The sequence below is a fragment of the Asterias amurensis genome, chromosome 7 (genome assembly GCF_032118995.1).
Source record: "Asterias amurensis chromosome 7, ASM3211899v1".
Taxonomy (NCBI): domain Eukaryota; kingdom Metazoa; phylum Echinodermata; class Asteroidea; order Forcipulatida; family Asteriidae; genus Asterias; species Asterias amurensis.
In genome coordinates, this window is record NC_092654.1 from 5,955,663 (window position 1) to 5,976,666 (window position 21,004).

Consider the following 21,004-nt stretch of genomic DNA (forward strand, 5'->3'; position numbering starts at 1 on the left):
CCTATCGGGGGCAATTTTATCTGACGCTGAGTCCGCCAGAACTGGGTTTGAAAAATATCTATCGAAGTCCTCCGAGGGGAATCGATAATAAGTCTCCGTCCACTAAGAGCAAGTATCCCAAATTGTCACAAACATAATGCCCTTGATACGGTCACTGCAGACACGATCATGTGGCAAAGCTGCAAAATTATTTCCATTCCTCGGAGTCGGGCCTGTCCTTCGCTTGAATGATTGGCTTTCAGCAGGAGGATCCTCAGATTTCTCGGCGGGAAGGCCCAGCACCCGAGTCATGTCTCGCTGGACAAGGCGCAATTCAGTTTTGGCAATTGACAGCCGCCGAGGGCTCGGAATGTTCCGGTGGGGCCGGTTAAAGGGCTGCGAGCCCGGCGACAGAGTGTCACCGTCACAGCCTGGCAACGGAGTGTCACCAGCGCAGCCCTCCAAGAGCACCGACTGTCTCGGGGGAATGCACGTACCCCCAGTTCTGATAGTCGGAGCCCTCCCCAATTTTCTTGAACTACTCATTTAATCAACGATCTTTATCTTCAACACTTCAACTAAACAACAACTCTTTATCTTCAATCTCAGTCTATATTTCAGATCTTAGGTATAAAAGTAAGGTGTTTTAAAAAACAGTAAACTGTTGGACACAGAAGTACTTAAGTCCTCACCCAACTGTGGCTAAGAGAAAAGAGGACGGCTTCGTGGCTAGCATGTTTTAGCCATAATGAGCTTAATATTTAACTAAGTGGGTCCAAAAACAATAGGCTCCTGGGGGATTCACTGATTAATCCAAAAACCAAGTTTGGAGTTGATATGCCAAGTCCTTTTTTAGTTATTGCTCAGACAACATTTCTTTTGTTTTAGCCATAATAAGCTTAATATTTAACCGAGGGGGTCCAAAAACGAGATGCTTCAGGGGGATCTCATGATTAATCCAAAAGTCAAGTTTGGAGTTGATACGCCAAGTCCTTTTCAAGTTATTGCTCGGACAACATTTCTTTGTTTTAGCCATAATAAGCTTAATATTTATCTGAGGGGGTCCAATGCAATTTTGAAGTGATTACAAAAAACTTCACCACACACATCTTCAAAAAGTAAATTTGTAAACATTTTCAAACTATCACTAGGGGCGCTTTGGTGTTCCGTGACGTCATTGGTATTTTAATAGAACTATTTTAAAACAAATATAATGGAGAACCAGACAAGGAGGATGAAAAAATGACAAACATATAATGAGCTCACCTTCCAGTTCTTTACATACCAGGCCAAGAAGTTTTTTCCCACTGTAGTTGAAAACAAGCTGAAAAGGCAACATTCAAATTTTGCAATCAGTTTAATTTCGCTGTTTAATTTCGTTTTTAATATAATTTCTTTATTTAATTTCCTTGCAGTTTTAGATTGCATTTTTCCCAGTATCCTGATGCTATCCGCTCGTCTGAAAAAGTCGCAAAATGTCAATCTTTTTGTTTTCCAAAAGGATATTGACACTAAAAACACTGCAAAAAATCACAATAAATTTCCCTGATTGAACTCCTTATACAGAGCTATTCTGCATGATATTATTCCTTGTATTTCTGCAGGCAATTGTACGCCTTTTTGGACATGACTTTCAACATTTGTTTTCACATCAACTTTGTTGTGGATCAATGTACTTTTAAAAACTGTATACAGACCATCTGTGAGAAGGTATTTCTACCCATAACAAATTTTCCTATTGGTTGATGAGTAAGACATGGTTATTATTTGCCAAAAGGAAATTTGTTATAAAGAGCTACATGTTTTAATGGCAAGAAATGATTTCAGACGAGTTATTAATTTCAGGAGACTGATACATTTTTTCTGATCAAATTCTGGATACTCCTAAAATCACCGTCTTCTCGTTTCGTTTATTGTTTTGTTGATTTTTAAGCACAAATAATCTGACCAACTGCCTCAATGATCTTACATGGCTTCAAATGAAGCGTTTTTTACAAATTCGAACGAATGGTATTCAGCAAGAATTTTTTGAAAGTGGACCTAAATTACAGGGGAAAAAGATGGAAATAACCTGAATAAAAAACACAAGTTTTTGTGTTCTTTGAGGCGTATGTATGCATCCAGTGACCTTAAAAAAAGGTCAGCAGACATCTGATGTGAACTAACCAGATGTGATATTTTGTATTTCTGTTCAGACAGAAATCTTCACAAGTAATGGGTGGATGGTCGTTACAAAATGTTCCCCTTGCATTCAGATTGCACTGAGTTAAATAATAATAATAATATAATAATAATTTGGGGGGCTAATCATCCTCACTCGCAGCTATGAGCTGAATTGCGAAGGACGCGGCTACAATGTGTTCGAGAAGCAGGCATGCAGCAAGGGCGCCTTTGGCTGCCAGCCACATTAACCCATTATGACCACGGAGCATAGCCAAGATTGAAAGTGTTTGATTTTTCCCGAGGGAGGAAAACCGGATGGACTGGAAAACCCTCGTGGCACAGCAGAGAACCAACGCACAACTCAACTCACATATGGCCCCGGCCAGGAATGGAACCGGGGTCACCTTGGTAAGAGGCGAGCGCTTTACGCACACACCAACCATACCACCCGACCACTAAAGGCACTAGACAGTATTGGTAATTACTCAAAATAATTATGAGAATAAAAGCCTCCTTGGTAACGAGCATTGGTGAGCTGTTAATAGTATAAAACATTGTGAGAAACTGCTCCATCTTAAGTAACATAGTTTTTGAGAAAGATGTAATTTCTCTCTCAAATAATAAAAGACTTCAGCAGTGAAAGCAGACACTGCAACAAGGGTGTATTTTCTTTCATTAATCTCTTGCAAATTCAATGACCAATTGAGCGACCCGTTAAAAGGTTTGATATTTTACGCATACAATGTAAATTGGAGTACACCAAGTGAGAATACTGGTTTTTGATATTTACTAAAGGTGTCCAGTGCTTTAAACCCGATATGGTTTATCTTTGGTTAGGCGTGTGCATTGAACCATAACGTGGGTCATCTGTTGTGAGTTTAGCTGGATGTGTGTGTTTTTTCGTTCACACGCCGCACTAAAACTGGTCTAACTCAACTTAGACCGGTTCTGGTTCAACTCTTTTGCGTCTGAACGCAAAAAAAACACAAAAAACCGGATCAGATCTAAACCCCAAACTTAGACCGTCCAGCGGAACGGTCTCAGTCTACACCAGTTAGGGTTAATCTTTTAACACAGAGTGTGGACAGAATGACATCCTGTTATAGTCTTCCACGATGACTGTTGACCTGAAAAACGTCTTACCTGGACTGGTATACAATACGACCCACTCCCATAATTTATTTAATTCTGAAACAAAATTATGTTTTCCACGTGTGTTTTGTTGTGTGTCGTACAATAAATCCCTCCCACCCCCCCCCCCCACAGAAGTGTGGATGGGGTCTACGAACGAATACGTATCGCTAGAGTCGAATTACTAATTTGTCAGTTATGCTAAGACTTTCACACACAATAGCGCCCTCCACCGTCCTACCCACAACGCACCGCGACATGCTTGCCACGGAATTACCCTCTTTTCGATGAGCCCTACCAAATGTAAGCACCCAAGGACGGAGTATGTGGGGAAGGAGGGAGGGATACTCTACCGGTAAGTATATGTTCGTAGACCCCATCCACACTTCTGTGGGGGGAGTCTACTTCACTCTACTTACCGATAGAGTCGAATTTCTAATTTGCATAGACTCGCACCAGCACAGAGCTATCCAACGCGCGATCGTATCGCGGGATGCTGGTCAGAATGGCGGAACCATGGACACAAACAGCTGTTCGTGGCCGGTTCCCATGGATCTCATGACAGCCCCAAGCACGTCAGGTGCAGATCCCCAGCAGCCGGATTAACCACTGTTGTGGGAGAACCACCGGCCTGTGCACCAGGAGCCTGATCAGCCAAGGGAACCAGGGCTGTCGGGGCCAAAACAGGGCGATCAAGAGAACTTTGCAGTGATCCTGCTTGATCTTTGTCAGCACTCGTGGAATGAGGGAGATGGGCGGGTAGGCATACGCCAACAGCCCCTCCCAGCACATAGTCAGAGCGTCGATCCGCCATGCCCTGGGGTCGGGACCCCTGGCGCAGTAGATCGGCAGCTGATTGTTCGTCCAAGAGGCGAACAAGTCCACATGAGGCCGGTCGATCAGTAGGAAGAGCAACTGGGCCACACAGGGGCCGAGGGACATTCTCCTTCCCCGGGATGTAGATCGCCAACAGGGCGATCCCCTGCTGCATGCACCAGTGGATTAGGTCCCAGGCCAGTGCGCACAGCCGGGCCGACCAGGTGCCCCCTTGGTGATTGATATACACTACAACTGTAGCGTTGTCAAAGCGCACCAGGACGGCCTGCCCCACTAACTGCCTAACTAAGTGCTGGAGGGCATAGCGGACCTCCAGCATTTCCAAGACATTGATGTGAGTTGAGTGTTGTTCCGGGCCCCACACCCCCGCTATCCAGCGGGGGTCGAGGGTTGCCCCCCAACCGTAAAGAGACGCGTCGGTGACGACGACCGCTGATAGCTGGGGCGGGCGGTACACTCGACCACGCGTGAGGTTGGCGTCTTCAATCCACCAATCAAGGTGGGGGTCAGCCAGGGCTTGGTAGGCACAAGGATGTGAATTGAATGAGGAAGTAGGAGAGGAGATGGAGCTGGAAAGGCCTCATCCTCAGCCTGCAAAAATCGATCAGATCTACCATGCTGGCCATAAGGCCCAGTAATCTGAGCCAAGAAGAGGGCCACACACTGACGCAGGTTCTGTACCTGTTCTGCCGAAGGGCGGCCCAGCCCCCTCCAAAAGGTCGAGAGCCGCACCAAGAAAGGTGGGCACCTGTCTGAGAGGGGATCGGGTGCGATTTCTCGGTGTTCACCAGGAACCCCAGGCTGGACGTGAGGCGCCAAGTAATGCCTCCCGCGATCGGCCCACGATTTGCCAATTGTCGAGGTATTGGAAAATCAGCAGTCCTCGCATCCGAAGTGCTGCCCCGATCACCCGAACCACGTGGGTGAAAACCTGTGGGGAGGTGGACAGGGCAAAGGGGAGCACCACAGATTCGTAAAGGGTACCGTTGTAGAGGAAGCGCAGAAAATTGCGGTGTTTGGCCCTGATGGGAACAGGTAGGTAAGCGTCCCGATGGTCCAAGAAACTCACAGCTGACACAACAATAGACAATCTGTCATGCTTGCCTCACGATGAGTTATGTGATTTTCTTCGGAAATTTTATTAGTGAATTCGGAAGACAAATGGACAAAACTATACGAGTAAATCCTTAATAGCCATTCGCTATGGGTTACAACGTCATTTCCAACGTGTGTCAGCTATTGATTCTATTGCAGCAGGAGAATTCAAACCAGCAAACGATGTGTTTTTTGCTATGCTTGCAAAACTTAAAGGTGAAGGAAAGGGAGCAGTGCAGCACAAAGATCCTGTCAGCAAGGAAGACATTGACAAAATCATGTCATCATCAGCCAAGGATCAAGCTAGTCCATTGGGACTCCAAAACAAGGTATTTGTCAACATAGTGATGCATTTTTGCAATAGAGGACGGGACAATCTTTGTGAAATGACTAAATCCCATTTCATATTCCAGACTGACTCAAAAGGATTGAAATATGTTTCAATTGCTTACGACATGCAAACTAAGAATCATCAAGGTCGTAATATGGGTGATGGTGAAGCAAGCCAAGGAGGGAGAATGTATGAAAACTGGGCAAGTTCTGCTTGTCCTGTGAAGTCGTTTGAGCTATACTTACAGCGGCTGCACCCAGATTGTGACTCGTTTTGGCAACGTCCCAAAAAAAAAAAAAGTGGCGATACTGTTGGTGTTTGGTATGGTGTTTGGTGGGGAAAAACACTATTGGTGACAAAATGAAGAACATATCAAAACTGACGCAATGCTCCAAAGTATACACAAACCACTGTCTACGGGCAACAACCGTAACCACTCTGGATGCCAAAGGTTTTGAGGCACGCCACATTATGGGAGTGAGTGGACATAAATCAGAGTCTAGTATCAGGAGCTACAGCAGAGTAGGTGAAGAACACTAGAGAGAAATAAGCCTGGCACTCTCAGACAAGGTTTGTGGAGATTCAGCAACGGGAAGTTCACATTGTGAAGCTATCCCAACCCAGCAAGCACAACAGCTAGTGAGCCCAACCTCTCCATTGCTATCCTTGTCACAAGAAGAGAACATACTCAATGAACTTGCGACATCTCTTTTGTTTTCATCTCAAAGCGCATAGGGACTTCTCTGTGATTGTGATATGCGCTCTACAAAAATGGTTCATTATTATTATTATCTCCTTTGAGACCAGTGAACTTTCTTTCTCGTCATGATGTGAACAGCAACCAAAAAACTGTCAACTACAATTTTCAGGGGTGCGTGGTGAACATCCTTAACACTAACAGCTAATAGGTGAACAGAACAAAAACTTGTAAAATAGGCCAGTATAAACTTTGAATTTGATGTGTGGAAACCAAACCATAGCACTTAAGTTCCATGAATGTTTACAAAAAAATTAAATGTTATACCAAAATAGCTACTTTAAATTGCTTACTGTTGCGTTTGACTGAACATAACAAAAACTTGTATTAAAAATAGGCCTATAAACTTTGAATTTGATGTGTGGAAACCAAACCATAGCACTTAAGGTCGATGAAAACAAATTAATGTTATACTGAAATAGCTCCTTAATTGCTAACTGTTGATTTTATTGTTGAGTTTTGTGAGTTGATTGTTGAATTAAAAAAGTTCAGTTATATCCTTATGTGTCAAGCCCTAAAATTGTGAAAAGTTTCTTTTTATTTCATACTAATTTTTTTGAGGTGTGTTATAAGACACATATTGAATGGCATAATTCGGTAACTAGTGTACGCCTATTCCCCCTCGGGCCTGTGAGTGACCAGAAGAGGGACCTATTTCCCTCGGCCGATTGCCAGTCAATATGTGTATACTATACAAAATAATGTGTTGAAAACGACATTGCCCTTTCATTTATATTAATTAACTAGACCAGGAGACGTACCTTTTTAAATGCCTCGATGATGAATACTTCAGAAGAAGTAATCTTTCAGCAGCAAAAAACCAATATGAGGCGAATCCATTACACGCGTAATCAAGCATTAACAAATAAACAGCTCGGCCCATCTACGAACGGAAGCACATTTCTCCGTTCCGCAGGAACGTTCCTTTTGGATCGCCGGCACAGTGCAGTGGTCCTGTGGACCGTTGAACGGTCCACAGGATCGCGGGCATATGCCCGTAGGAACGTTCTTTTGCACTAGGAAAGTCTGACCTCGGCCTACATAGATTCCTGAAACTGCCCCGGAAAAAGCTCCCATCCTGTTAAAGGGAGCGCATCAAGCCCCTACGGACGGAAGGAACATCCAGGACGTTCGCCCTACGGGCCGATGTTGCTAGGGTGGAGACTGACTGTGCATGGCAGGCCGCCCCGATCCGAGTGCACCCAGCCATGACCGAAGTGGTCGGGCTGGGTGCACGGCCCTGGAAGTTGGGCAAAATCATGGACCTCATGACGTTTCCTATGGGCGTCAGGCGAAGACTCGTCAGTTGACCACAAATGACGGTCTTTTCTGGTCTTCTGCCTCTTGTTCGACACCCGGTCACGGGACGAATCTGAGGCCCTCTCAGAGGAAACCTGAGTGACAGGGACGCCTGAGCAACGGGTGAAACCTGAAGACGAGGGCGGGCCCTGAGAGTGGGGTATCCCAGGTACCCGACTCTGCACCATCAATCCTTTTCCCCATGGCTACCGCCCCACAGCCTATGGCGTAGACGGGTGCCGTTCAGGTTGGATAACCTCGTAAAAGACCGTCACCGACAGTTGTGGGGGAATCCACGTGGTCGGTGCAGGCCGGGTTCCCTGAGCCGTGTTGAGGGGGGATGCCCTCCGGCTTCAGAGACCCCGAGGCGGTGCTGGGAGAGGGGCGGTGCACTCCAGAATGGAGCCACCCTTTGCCCTGCCTCTCTTGGTCGCTGCCCAAACATCGGTTTTCTTGGCCTTGCCGTGGCGTTTGACCTTAGATTGGGTTGCCCCATGCACGCTGACCAAGAGGGGGAGCGGGAAGCATCCCCTCTTTGATCGGTGGGTCCGCCGGCCGACGCAGCCGACTGAGGCTGCGGAAGTCAGCTGAAGGGCTGCGAGCCAGGCGACCGAGTGTCGCCGGTGCAGCCCTCCGACACCTCCGACTGTCCGGGGGGAACGGACACAACCCCAGTATTGACAGTCGAAGCCCTACTCAATTTCTTTACACTGCTCATTATTTAATTCAATGAAATCAAACTATTTTATTTCTCACACTCTCTACAACAACAACTATAACTCTACAACTTCTAGTCTTTATAAAAAGCTCTCAGCAAAGGATAAGGCGTTTTTATTTTATCACAAAAACGGTGAACTGTTGGACACAGGTTTATCACGTCCTTACCCACACACGGCTAAGAGAAAAACGATGACAACTCTGTGGCAAGCATGTCGCGGGGCGTGTGGGTAGGATGATGGAGGGCGCCATTGTGTGTGAAAGTCTTAGCATTATTGCCTCCAGCATAGGGAATATGCAAATTAGTAATTTGACTCTACCGGTAAGTGGAGTGAAGTAGACTGTTTGTCATGCGTACCAGCACAGCGGTAGAGCATTAAAAAAATATTTACATATGAAGTAAGCCCAATGCTTCTCACACTGGTCGCCACAGCATATACGCGCTGCGAAATCTAAAGAATCACATTTTCGCCAACAGAAGAAATTTTGGTTGTAAGACCCTGACACGGATATTTGCATAACGGACTTTATGAATGAGGTTTGCACTCTTGCCGATGTCACACATCCGGGATATTGATGCCAGTGCAAATTTGACACATTTGCAACAACCCCACGACCCAAAATTTAAAAAAAAACTACCAAATTTATAGTAAATATGCTCGTTCACATTTGATGAATAAAGCGTGACGTCATTAGAACATAAAAGCAAAACAAAAAATGTCAAAAATGTATAAAATCGTTCGTGTTCGAACTTGTTTCACTCATGCTGGTGACCTTTCAACCCTGTTCTTACCTAGCAACCATTAGAAATGCCAGGAGTGATCCGCCATTTAGAAGAAATAGTCCCTTCAATTTGGGGACTTTATTGTATTGTTTTAAGCCAAATGATGACGTCATCAATATTTACTCGTTATTGAAAGAGTACTTTTAAAGTACAATGCATCTATTTTAGTTTTAAAACTTGATGATATATTTTAATTATACTTTTATGACGTAGTCCCAAGTGATGCTGATGATATTACTCCGCGAAATCAGACGATACAATAATAAACTACACGGCACGCAACGTGTGTATACACGTATGAAAGAATAGCTGTTTTTTCAGAGTGATTATGATGCTCAAAATCCCCTTTTTCTCCGTATTCAGGTCAGTTTCGATACCAAACTATTGTGGAAATGAATGCTTGTATTTTGATGGTGGTTGAACTTGAATAATGGTTATCAATAATACCCTCTCTTGAAAAAATTCTCTATTTTCTGTGGTCCAGTGGCTTTGTTTTCGTTGCATTTTTGAGAGGGTTTTTTGAAATGGCGACTATCACATCAAAAATATTTTCATGATTGGATGCAGTGTAAGCCAGGCCTCGGGTTGTACTTAGTTTTGTCGTATCTGGACAATATTGTTTGTTTTTGTTAAATTCAGGACGTGTATTATGTTGCCAATTTATTTTTTAAAATAGAATAACATTTGATGTTTATAATTTTCATTTTGAAAACCAAAACAAAATTATCGAAGTTTGGGCTAGGCACGTAGAATGTCGGAGAGAACTTGCAACTTACAAATGTTTTGCAAATGCAACATTGCTTTTTCGTCGAAGACATGTTGATTTTGATGTACTTTTTGTCTCGGAAGTCACGCAAAATTATGTCACCGATTCAAAAACAACGTGCACAAAGCCTGCAAGTCATAGCTTTAGTCTCCTCACATGATTTTGCAACGTCGCTTTGAGCGTACCATTTGCACCAGACTACGAGATGATGCCGACTGTACAAACTCAACCCCAAGAGGTCGTCCTTTTAGATTTCGCCTCCGAGCACTGGCGCCATCCCATAGTTATTATTATTTATTATTATCACCAATCCCGCAAATGTGCTTATTGCTGTCATCGTTACTAGCGTGCTATACTTCTTTATCAGCAGAATGAACTGCGTGTAGCCGTGGGTGCCAGACTGTCAGTTGTAGGGGAAATTCCCTTGGCCCGAAATCACCACGTTGTTTGGAAATGTCGGACACACAAAGAAGTACGTATTTTCCTAAACTGCACGTGTATAGACGATGTGACCTCTGACATCACTCGAAAACCATACCATGATTCGCACGCATACCGCCGGGCAAAACCTTTGTGTTTTGGCAACCAGCTAGAAAGTGTATGCAATCTTGCCCGGCAAAACATGAGGTATACAGTGTTTCGTCAACAGAATGTAAACATAGGTCACATCGTCTATAGTGGTGTCATTTATGAATGAATTGGAATAAAAATCCCGGCACCGGCTTTTGAGAGATCCAACGTCCAATCACCTGAGGTACAAACTTTAAACTAATTAAATAAAAACTGGTGGTATAACACACAAAAATATAATATGGTCTTAATTTATGTTAATTCAGTTACTTTCCTCGGCGGTTTGTCCATTTAACTTGCCTAGGACGTCATTCAATAAACAAGGTTTCCCTTCACACAACGATTTCGCACACGTCCTTGGTCAAAACTTCCCCTAGTCCGGACCTCCAACAAAACGTAGCAATGTTGGACACGATTTTACAGGTGACCCTGGACACTACATCAATGTTTGTCCTTTAACAAGAGATATGATTTTGTAAAATTTTACAACCATTCTACAAGGGACCCTTGCTAAATTGCTCTCTCAGAAAGGGGCTTTTGTTTCAACCTGACTGGGCCTGACAGGTGTCCACTGATGACCTGTAGATAATGAGCTCATTATTAGAAGTACCCAGCAATATGCTGACCACAACCAGCAGTTAACCACCAGTTTGGAAAAGGCTGTGGCCCCTAAATTAACGTACCCTAAAAACTTGTTGCTACTTGAAGACAAATTAAAATATGACCATACAAAGGAACACTCACCTGCTGTCCTACAGTGAACGCATGTTGTGGAAACATCATACTGAATTCTGCAGCCATCTTGTCTGTGTCAAAAGCTTCTGTTGTGATACTGTTGATAAAAATAACAATATGCAAGCTGCCTTATATGCTTTCAAGGGTTTGGGTACTTTTTGTTGGACACAAAACACAATAAACACAGAGTGACACTAAACTTACAAGGTTTGAAGATTACGGTGACTTGCTGAGGTGCTGTAGTTTTTGAGATATATGAGTAAAATTAAAACAATTGTTGTCTAAAGCAAAGGATTGTTGGGTACATTTATGGTCTTAAACTAGGCCAAAGGCGTTAAACAATGACAAGCATAACAGGCAAAACAACTAAAGCGCTACGGAAAAGGGGAATATGTCATCTTTGAATTTGATACACACATGCCTAAAATAATGAAATTACACTAGGCATTGAGAGTTTCTCTTGACACAAACTCTAGGTATTCGTTTATAGCTGACAAAAATATGTTTGCATTTACAGTAAAAAAAAAACTATTAAGTAATGATGTCTTTGAAATTTCAAAATAATTATGGTCAATAAAAGTTAATGATATAAAAGAATGTTGAAGCAAATAAACGCTTAAATTTCAACATAGGAACCTGAAATACGATGTACATGTATGTAAGATTTTAGTGAACCTTCCAGTCTTGACAGGAAGAGGGGTCAGACAAGATCACCCAAAACCAAGAAATCTGAAACTTTGACTGCCAGTTTTGACAGGAACTATGTCAAAGGGGTCACCTATTGAAACAGATATTAATAAACAAATTTAAAGGATTTGGGTACTTTTTGTAACACAAAACACAATGTCCACATAATTACATTAAACTTACACGGTTTGAAGATAATGATAGTAGAAAGCTTCCCTAAGAATACTACTTGCTGAGGTGCTGTACATTAGTTATTTAGAAATGAGTAAAAGAATGTCATGAAAATACGTTTTTACATGCTAAAATAATTTTAGTCTCATGATCACTGAGACAAAAATTATTTTCATGACATTGTTTCATCGGAGTCAGGAGAAAATAACGGGAGAACCCATGACATGTGGTTAAAATAAATCCGTAATTCTCGACAACGAGAATTGATAATTGTTTTAATGTTTTCTCAAAAGGTAAAGCATTGCATGGAATAATATTTCAAGAGAAGTCTTTCACCATGACCTTCTGTAAACCCTGTAAGTTATTTGTAAATCTGTGAACTTTTATTTATTTATTTTTTCCCAAAAGTGTATAATGGCTTTAAAAGGATGAAATAGACTTATCCCCCCATGTCTTTGACCACCTTTATCATGGGGCTCAAGTTATGCACTGTGTAAGACCAAACCCTGTGTCCTGTCATTTCAATCAATTCAAGGGGAGGGGGAATGATCCCCCATTTTTTGTTAACTCTAAGTCTTATAAGGGCGCGTATGTGCATGTCATCTCCATACATTTTAGTTCTCTTGTAGTTACTGTATGTTCACTTTATTGTTGTTCTGAGGCCTCTATTGCTAGTTCAAGCGATATTGGTCATGTTTCACCCAGGTAACTCCGCACCTCACAGCTGCTTACTCGCTGACAGTTAGTTTTGCGCATGTGGGAAATTGTTGACGAGCGCCCTCTTGAGACAAAATCGTAAACAAAACATAGCCTTTCAACCGTTGAAAACGATCTGGGGTCATCGCGATTTTTGACCAATTAAAAGCCAAGATGGAAAACTAAACATGAATATGCAATGAAGTTAGTTGCGATGGTCGGATTTTGAGTTGAATTGATCCTTCAAAATCTACGTAATGTGAATTTTCTTGTTGAGAAATAGACCTCACACGTAAGAAATATATAACAACTAATGTTTTCCACTCAAATTGAGAAAGCAAACCCTTTGAAAACAATTCCCTGTTTATTTTTGTAACACATGACGACGTTCTGGTGAAGCATTTTTATCGAGAGTAATGTACACAAGCACTGGGCAATTGCGTTTTTGTGACGTGTGCACATTGTAATAAACATTGTGCATTGTATGCGTTTGTTTAGTTTGTATGTGAAACATCTAGGTCGCATCAGAAAAATGTCGGTGGAATCCCACTGATTTTGATAATTCCAGAGGGTTTGCTGCTATATAAACGGAATAATTTGATAAAATAATAATTTTCCTCTACAACAAACATTGTTTTAGTATCAGGGAAATTCAATTTTACTAACAACACTAACAAAACTCATCGTTGACGTCATTCGGTCTCGGTTTTAAAGTCATACGAACATGCACAAAACAGCGATGGGGTCACTGCTATGAATAATTCATCTCATGTTGGACTTTCTGAAAATCTCGCACATTCGCAAAACTATTTGGCACTCGATGTAGAGCTCTGAACAGCGGTGACCTAAGGCTGTTATTAACTCTGATCCCTTTGACAACATATTTAACTGAGACAATTCTGAGATTGTTTTTCTTTTTCTGTAAACCCTGGGTAGAAACATTGCAAACAATCAACTACACATACCCTTTTTTCATTTTGTTTTACTGAAAGTGCAAGTATTTCCGAAATCGAAAAGGGCCCAAATTTTACTACTCAAAATTTGCAGGCTTATTTTTCTGTTTCTTTCGTCATTAGACCTCTAAATGGCCTAAGATTGCACCACAGAGCATCTAGAATGCAAAATTTTCTCAGGCCCTTAAGCGGGAATATGTACCCACGCCGTAAAGGCTTCACACTCGCATGCTCATTCTTTGACAGATTAACCCCCTGAAATTTGTGTCATAGATCCGTACCTGAAGATGCTGTTAACCCAAAAGGTTCTACTGCTGGTCACATTTTACAGGGTTTATGTTCTATTACGATCTTTATGCCTCTTGTTGGCCTAAGATTGAACCACAGAGCATCTAAAAATTGATGATAGTATAAAACAGTGTGAGAAACCGCTTTAAGAAAGAAGTAAATTCTCTTTAAAATAATTGATTCGAGACATCAGCGGGGTCTTGAAATCAAGCGTCTGAAAGCACACAACTTGTGCGACAAGGTCTTTTACTTCCATTATTCTCTCGCAATTTTGACGACCAATTGAGTTCAAATTTTGACAGGTTATTATTTTATGCATATGTTGGGATACAACAAGTGAAAAGACTGGTCTTTGACAATGGACCCTTCCCATGAAATATGCTAATTACATTCACGAATGCGTACAGACCCTGTTGGTTGGCAAACACCATAGAGTTGTGCACTAAGCAGACGCGTAATCGCGTGTGCGTCACGCACCCATTAGCCATGTACAAAACAGCGCGATTTTCCCTCATTTTGCCAACCAAAACGTAAGTGCGCACGCGCTATGTGCAATTTACATGTTTCATGGGAAGGGTCTATTACCAAAGGTGTTGAGCGCCTTTAAACATCTCAAGCGCTTTCATATGCTGCAAAGTTCTTGTTTGTAGCATTTGTGGTTCTCAAGATATGAATTTGCTAACTGTTTAAGGTTTATTTAATGTATGATACTCATATTCATCATTCCAAAAAAAATGGCAGTTTCAGCTACTCGCTATTGCCTATGTAAACACATGTACGTGTAATAAGTTTTATGTTTGTACTTAAGCTTTACTTTTGTTCAAAATTGCTGGAGAATGTTCAGGGAGAAAGAAGAAGACCAGGGGGAAAAAAACCCAAAACATAACAATAACACAAAACAATAGGTTGTATAAATAAAAACAAGAAAAGTCGTGTTTAAAAACACAAATGCCCTGCAAGCCAGTCCGTTTTTTTGACATTTGACACAAATAATCTAAGCCAGTGTTGTGCAATGTTGTGCTGCGGATACGTGGGAAAGACCAATGGGTGAAACCACTCATACACACTACAACTACCCCCCCCCCTCCCAAATTTCTACTCTTTCTCTGGGTTTTTTAAAGGAGATTTAATCATTGTCGAAGAGGGTTGGGTAGACTACTGGCAAAGATGAGTGGGGAAGGATAGGTGAGAAGGTAAGGAGGGGTGAGGGAAGGCGTTTCTCATAGGGGTATAATAATAATAATAATAATAATAATAAAAGACATTTATAAAGCGCTCTTACACGAGGTACCACAGCGCTTTACAAGAAACTAAACAATTACCAAATTAATAAATAATGGCACTGATAATGGGAAAACAGCCAAAGCAATCAGTCATAAAACAGGAAAGTTTTGAGATGTTTCTTGAAAACTGCGAGTGACTCCGCGGAACGAATTTGATGAGGGAGACGGTTCCAAAGACCGGAGCAAGTACGTAAAAAGCACGATCCCCAGCAGCGGAATGCACCTTTGGAACTGCCAAGAGTGTACTGTCTGAACCAGAGCGAAGGCCAGGTCCTCCAGGTTGGTAAATCTTGATGAGACTGGTGAGATATGAAGGAGCGGTATGGTGAAGACATTTATATACAATGGTGAGAATCTTGAAAACAATACGTTGATGGACTGGGAGCCAGTGAAGTTGATGGAGAAGTGGTGTGATGTGGTCGTATTTACGACACTTAAAAATCAGTTTGGCAGCCCGGTTTTGGACGTGCTGAAGACGTTTGGTGTCAGATGATGCGATCCCATGTAGCAATGAGTTAAAATAGTCAAGTCTTGACGTGACGACTGCCCGAACTGCCTTCTCGCACTTTGAATTGTCGATAAATGGCCTTATGCGTCCAATATTGCGTAGATGGTAGTGGAGCGAGCGACAAAGAGAAGACACGTGATGGTTCATTTTCAGAGCAGAGTCAAACTCCACGCCAAGGTTCCGAACAGTAGTGGATGGTGCAATGATCTCGTTGTTGATCCGAAGTGAAATGTTTGCCAGTTGTGGAAGAGCGTGGGGATTAGCGAAGACCAAGAATTGAGTTTTGCTGCAGTTAAGTTTCAGCATGTTGTGAGCCATCCACGTCTGTAGGTCCGTGATGCACTCTGACAATGACGATAGACCAGCTTCGATGGAATTATGACTCCGGGGTCGACTGCAATGAATAGTTGCACATCGTCCGCATAGGAATGGTATTGCACGTCCTCATGCTGCTTGATAATGTTGGCGATTGGACTGGTGTACATGGTGAACAGTTGTGGGCCAATAACGGAGCCTTGTGGGACGCCAAAGTCAAGTGATTGGGGTTCCGAAAGATCATTCGTGACTTTAACTCTGCTGATCCAATTGCTGAGGTATGATCTAAGTCATGACACAGGACTGTATACAACTTCAAAATTGAATAATTTCCAAAGTCGCAACCAAATTTTGTTTTAGACTGTTCCTGAAAGTTCAGGCTACTGAAAAAAGTTAGAATTAAAGCGGCAATCGGCGGCATTTTATATTTCCTATGTCTCTGATTGAAATGAATGAAAATTAGGAGGCATTTTATGGGATTTATCAGACCTTTTCAAACAGTAAACAGAAATTAAACTGATTATTAATTTAATTTTTATGAAATAAAGACTATAAACAACCATCGACACGGTTTTCATGGCATTATCTTTTATGTGCCGTTCAGGGCAGCAAGTTAAAATACCCATTAAGTTCAACGGTTTTGCCGCACTTGTTTTACCATTTTGTGTCTAAATAAAGTCATAACCTGAATTTTGAAGAGATTTTTTTCATTAATTCTTTCTTTTAACATACATTTGTACCCCTGGACTATTAAGAACAATAACAAAATGGAAGTACTGATTTTTGAAACAATCACCAGTTGCCTATTTTGGCGCAGTTTGACCTTGACCTGGCCCACTGTGCAAGGATGCAAAAGCAATAGGCTTCTTGGGGATCCCAAGACCAGTCCACAAACCAAGTTTGGAGTTGATATGACAAGTACTTCTCGAAGTATTGCTCAGACAATATTTCTTTTGTTTTAGTCAAGACCTAAAAGTTTTGCCTAGCGTCCAAAAGCAAAAGGCTTCTTGGGGATCCCAAGACAAATCCACAACCTCCATGCACAAACAAAGACCATGCCACAAACCAAGTTTGGAGTTGATATGACAAGTACTTCTCAAGAGATTGCTCAGACAACATTCCTTTGTTTTAGACATAATTAGTTTCTTTTTTTTTTTTGCCTATAGTCCAACATTGTCAGACCTCTAGGGTTGGGGGGGGATCCCAAGACCAATCCACAAACCAAGATTGGAGTTGATATGACAAGTACTTCTCGAGATCTTTCTCAGACAACATTTCTTGTGTTTTAGTCAAAATGACCTAAAGTTTATGATGCTCGTACTCAGCTTTCATCTTCTCTGGCAGGGGTAAAGGGTGCCCCCCACCCCAACCACAAGGTTGGCCCGGACCATCCACCATGGTAGGTGAGGGACCAGCCAGGCCGTGACTGAAATGGGATGACTGGTGTGGTGTCGGCTGGGACAGTAAAACATGAACACGTGCAACTGGATTGGTTGCATTCAAAACCTACATTATTTCATTCACCACAACTACTGGCCCAAAAGCCTGAGCCTGGCAATTGCTGGGGCCATCTTGGCCAGTAGAAAGAAAGAGGGGAAACATACTGCTGAAAAATCCGCAGGCATTCCAGTAAGCTTGGGCGGTTCCTTCGGTTACCCGGTTCTACCCAGTTCCAAATTGAAAACCGGACCGGCGGTTCCACTCTTCTGTGGAACTGGGTACCTGCTTTTGTCGGTTCCGATTTTAAAAGACCGAGTCCCAATTATAAAAGACTCTGTGGAGCCGATCCTGCGACGAACCGGCTCCAGAAATTGAGGCTTGATGTTGAAAGCGGTGACCGCAGATACAGTGTGCAAAGGCTTCAAGCCGACATGAGTATCAACTATCACGTGTGGCTGCATACACAGTGCATAGCCCCCTCTAATGCATAGGCATCTACAACCACCACCTGTATACATGTATATCTCATGCATGTATGTCCAAAGTCAAAATAGACAGCACGTTGTGATTGGCTGCCGATATATCCATATTCATAAAAGCTTGCCCCATGCAGGCATGTACACTTGTATGTACAGAGACGACACACTGCATGCACTACGGACGTACTGCACTACGGACGTACTGCATTACGGACGTACTGCTACACAATGGACGTATCACCGGCCAAATCAAAGACTTGTTTAAATGCAGGGAGAATAGGTGCTCGGTGGCACGATGTCTGATCAACTTGGGGTACGTATTCTGGTATTTTCGTTAAAAATAGATCGGCTCCAATTGTGTGTGTGTGAGCTCGGGACCGATGTCTGATTAACTTGGTTATTTTCAGTTAAAATAGATCGGCTCAATGGTGTGTGTGTGAGCTCGGGACGGGCGGCTTATGTTTTATATTGAATTGGAACCGGGTATGTCTCAGAACCGAGCTTTTTTTTTCGGAACCGGAACCAAGCCCCAATTTCTGGAATCGCCCAAGCTTACATTCCAGCCTTGATCGGACATCGAGGGCCGTGCCCAGGGAAGGTTGGGGACTGAGGCATTGATTTGTAATGCAGTATTAAAAATAAAACTACATGTGGTTTGCATTGTGCATGTACTTTCATAGTACTTTTACTAGTGTGCCCTGCATGGATGTTTATAATGCACATTTAGGCCTCGCACCGGACCGCAGGCCCAGTTTTTTTAGCCCTGGGTTAAAACTTTCATCAACCTTTGTTGTGACCAAAACCCGTGAAGATCGGTGCCAAGTTCAGAGGCCAGCTATGCGTTAGATTTTTCAACCCCCTAAAAATATTTTGTTTTACTCCGAAATTAACGGAATCGTCGCCCGAAAAAAGAACTTGCTGCGGGGAAGAAAACAAAATAGGCTAAATACCAAAATTGTGCAGAATTTGTTTTTTAAAATGCACGAAAAACCTCTCCAGTATACTTCAAACTGAAATGAGGTACACAGGAGATGTGGCTGGTCAATGTGGAGGTACGATTGTGTCAGATTAATTCCCCAAGAAAATTAATTTCCGGCTAAAACGATGTGCAAAATCCTCCGCTCATGACTTCTACCTGTTGTGTTGAGTATGCACGTGAGGAGCATTTAACAAATTTGCTAAACGGATTGGGACAAACTTGTGCGCAATTCGCGTTTTGCGCTCTGCCGAATAATTGCCGAATAAATTGTCAGCTGAATCTGGTGAGAGAACCAAAGCGTGCGCAATCTGCAAATTCGCGCTCTGTTTGTATGCCAGCCCAAGTTGATAATTCTGATAAACTGCATTCAATCTAAAGATTGTGCATTATTATTTTGTTACCCTGTCTGGCCCAAAGCGTGAGAAAATGGTTGCGGTGCGTAAAAGTGTGAGACTCGCTTAATCTGCGGTCGCTACCTCCATGGAAAATCACACTCACATTTGACATGTTTATTGTGGTTGGAAAGTTAGTCATTAGTCAACTCAACCACCGCTACCAACTCGATCAGTGTACGAACTCGTTGTCCAACTCGACCGCTGCAAGTAAAATAGAAAAGTCAACTCGTCCATTGTGCCGAATCGCCGTACTCCTAATGGTGTTTCACATAATGGGCCACGCGTATGGTGTTTCACATAATAGGGAGTGAAGCTATTTATAGAAGAAAAAAAAGAGGAAAAAAAAGGAAGGAAAAAAAAAAAGAATTTGGTCGCCAAGTGGTCTCCCATACAAGTATGGTGTTTCACATAATAGTGAGTGAAGCTATTTATAGAAAAAAAAGGGGGGAAAAAAAGGAAGGGAAAAAAAAAAGAATTTGGTCGCCAAGTGGTCTCCCATCCAAGTACTGACCTGGCCCGATGTTGCTTAAACTTCAGTGATCGGACGAGAACCATAGTAATCAATGAATATGGCCGTAGTCAAAACAAAAAGTGTATTTTTGACGGAAATATACAAAAAATCTGATTTGAACCAGAACACAAGGTCGAAATGGGGTCATGTCTGCGAGGTGTTTACTGAGTTTTTAACGACCTTTCCGATGGTGTATCGATTGTAAGAATCCATCATGTGGATCAAAAGTTGTGATTTTTTGAAATAATAAACTTTGAATTTTCATAACTCAAGAATGCATGACGCCATCATGACGTACATGTACAGTTATGATTAAAGGAAGTTATCAAAATGGGAAATGGGTACCCATGAGTCACTGGTTACAATAACGAGTGATTACAAGCGAGTTCGAGCGGGTTCGAGCGATAACGTGTGATTATGAGTGGGAGCGAGGGGGTTGGGGGAGTACCCATTTACCATGTTGAATTAGGGCTATTGAGGAGCATTCATGCGTAAATAATGACCTGAAGAGAATTCTTCAGCGGTGCCCGTTTGCAGACGGATCTGAGTGTAGTTACTGTGTAAACATGGTCCATAAAGTCTTCTGCCGACCACATAAAGCACAACTGACTTGTGCCGACCACACAAAGCATTGTCAGAAAATCCTTTGTGGTCTGGCGACGGTTCCAGCAGTATGGCCATCTTATCCATCTTTTTAATAATTATCCCGTCTTCAGACTTTGGAGTATTGTTAACAAAATGTTTCATGCAGAGAATGTCCGAACTTTTGTCCATCTTATTGTTAAGAATAGTTGTTGTTGAGGGACATTTGCAGTTGGACAAAAATTTTGTTTAAAAAGCCATTATACACTTTCGGAACAAAAAAAAATAAAGTTCACAGATTTACAAATAACTTACCAGAAGGTAATGGTGAAAGACTTCTTTTGAAATACTATTATGTGAAATGCTTTACTTTTTGAGAAAACATTAAAACAATTATCAATTCTCGATAGCGAGAATTACGGATTTATTTTAAACACATGTCATGACATGGCCAAACCTGCGGAAACAAGGGTGGGTTTTCCTGTTACTTTTTCCCGACTCCGATGACCGATTGAGCCTAAATTTTTACAGGTTTGTTATTTTATATATAAGT

At 42.3% G+C, this 21,004-nt stretch overlaps 1 protein-coding gene across 2 annotated transcripts in view; it reads right to left on the reverse strand.

The window, feature by feature from the left end:
• The window catches only part of LOC139939476 (vesicle-fusing ATPase-like), a 220,769-nt gene that overhangs the window by 144,892 nt on the left and 54,873 nt on the right, over positions 1 to 21,004 (reverse strand). For both annotated transcript variants that reach the window (XM_071935430.1, XM_071935429.1), the window contains 2 exons: positions 11,174 to 11,261; positions 1,246 to 1,303 (listed from right to left, as the gene is read on the reverse strand). In XM_071935430.1, coding sequence (XP_071791531.1) covers positions 1,246 to 1,303; positions 11,174 to 11,261 — 146 coding nt within the window. The remainder of the gene's footprint in view (positions 1 to 1,245; positions 1,304 to 11,173; positions 11,262 to 21,004) is intronic.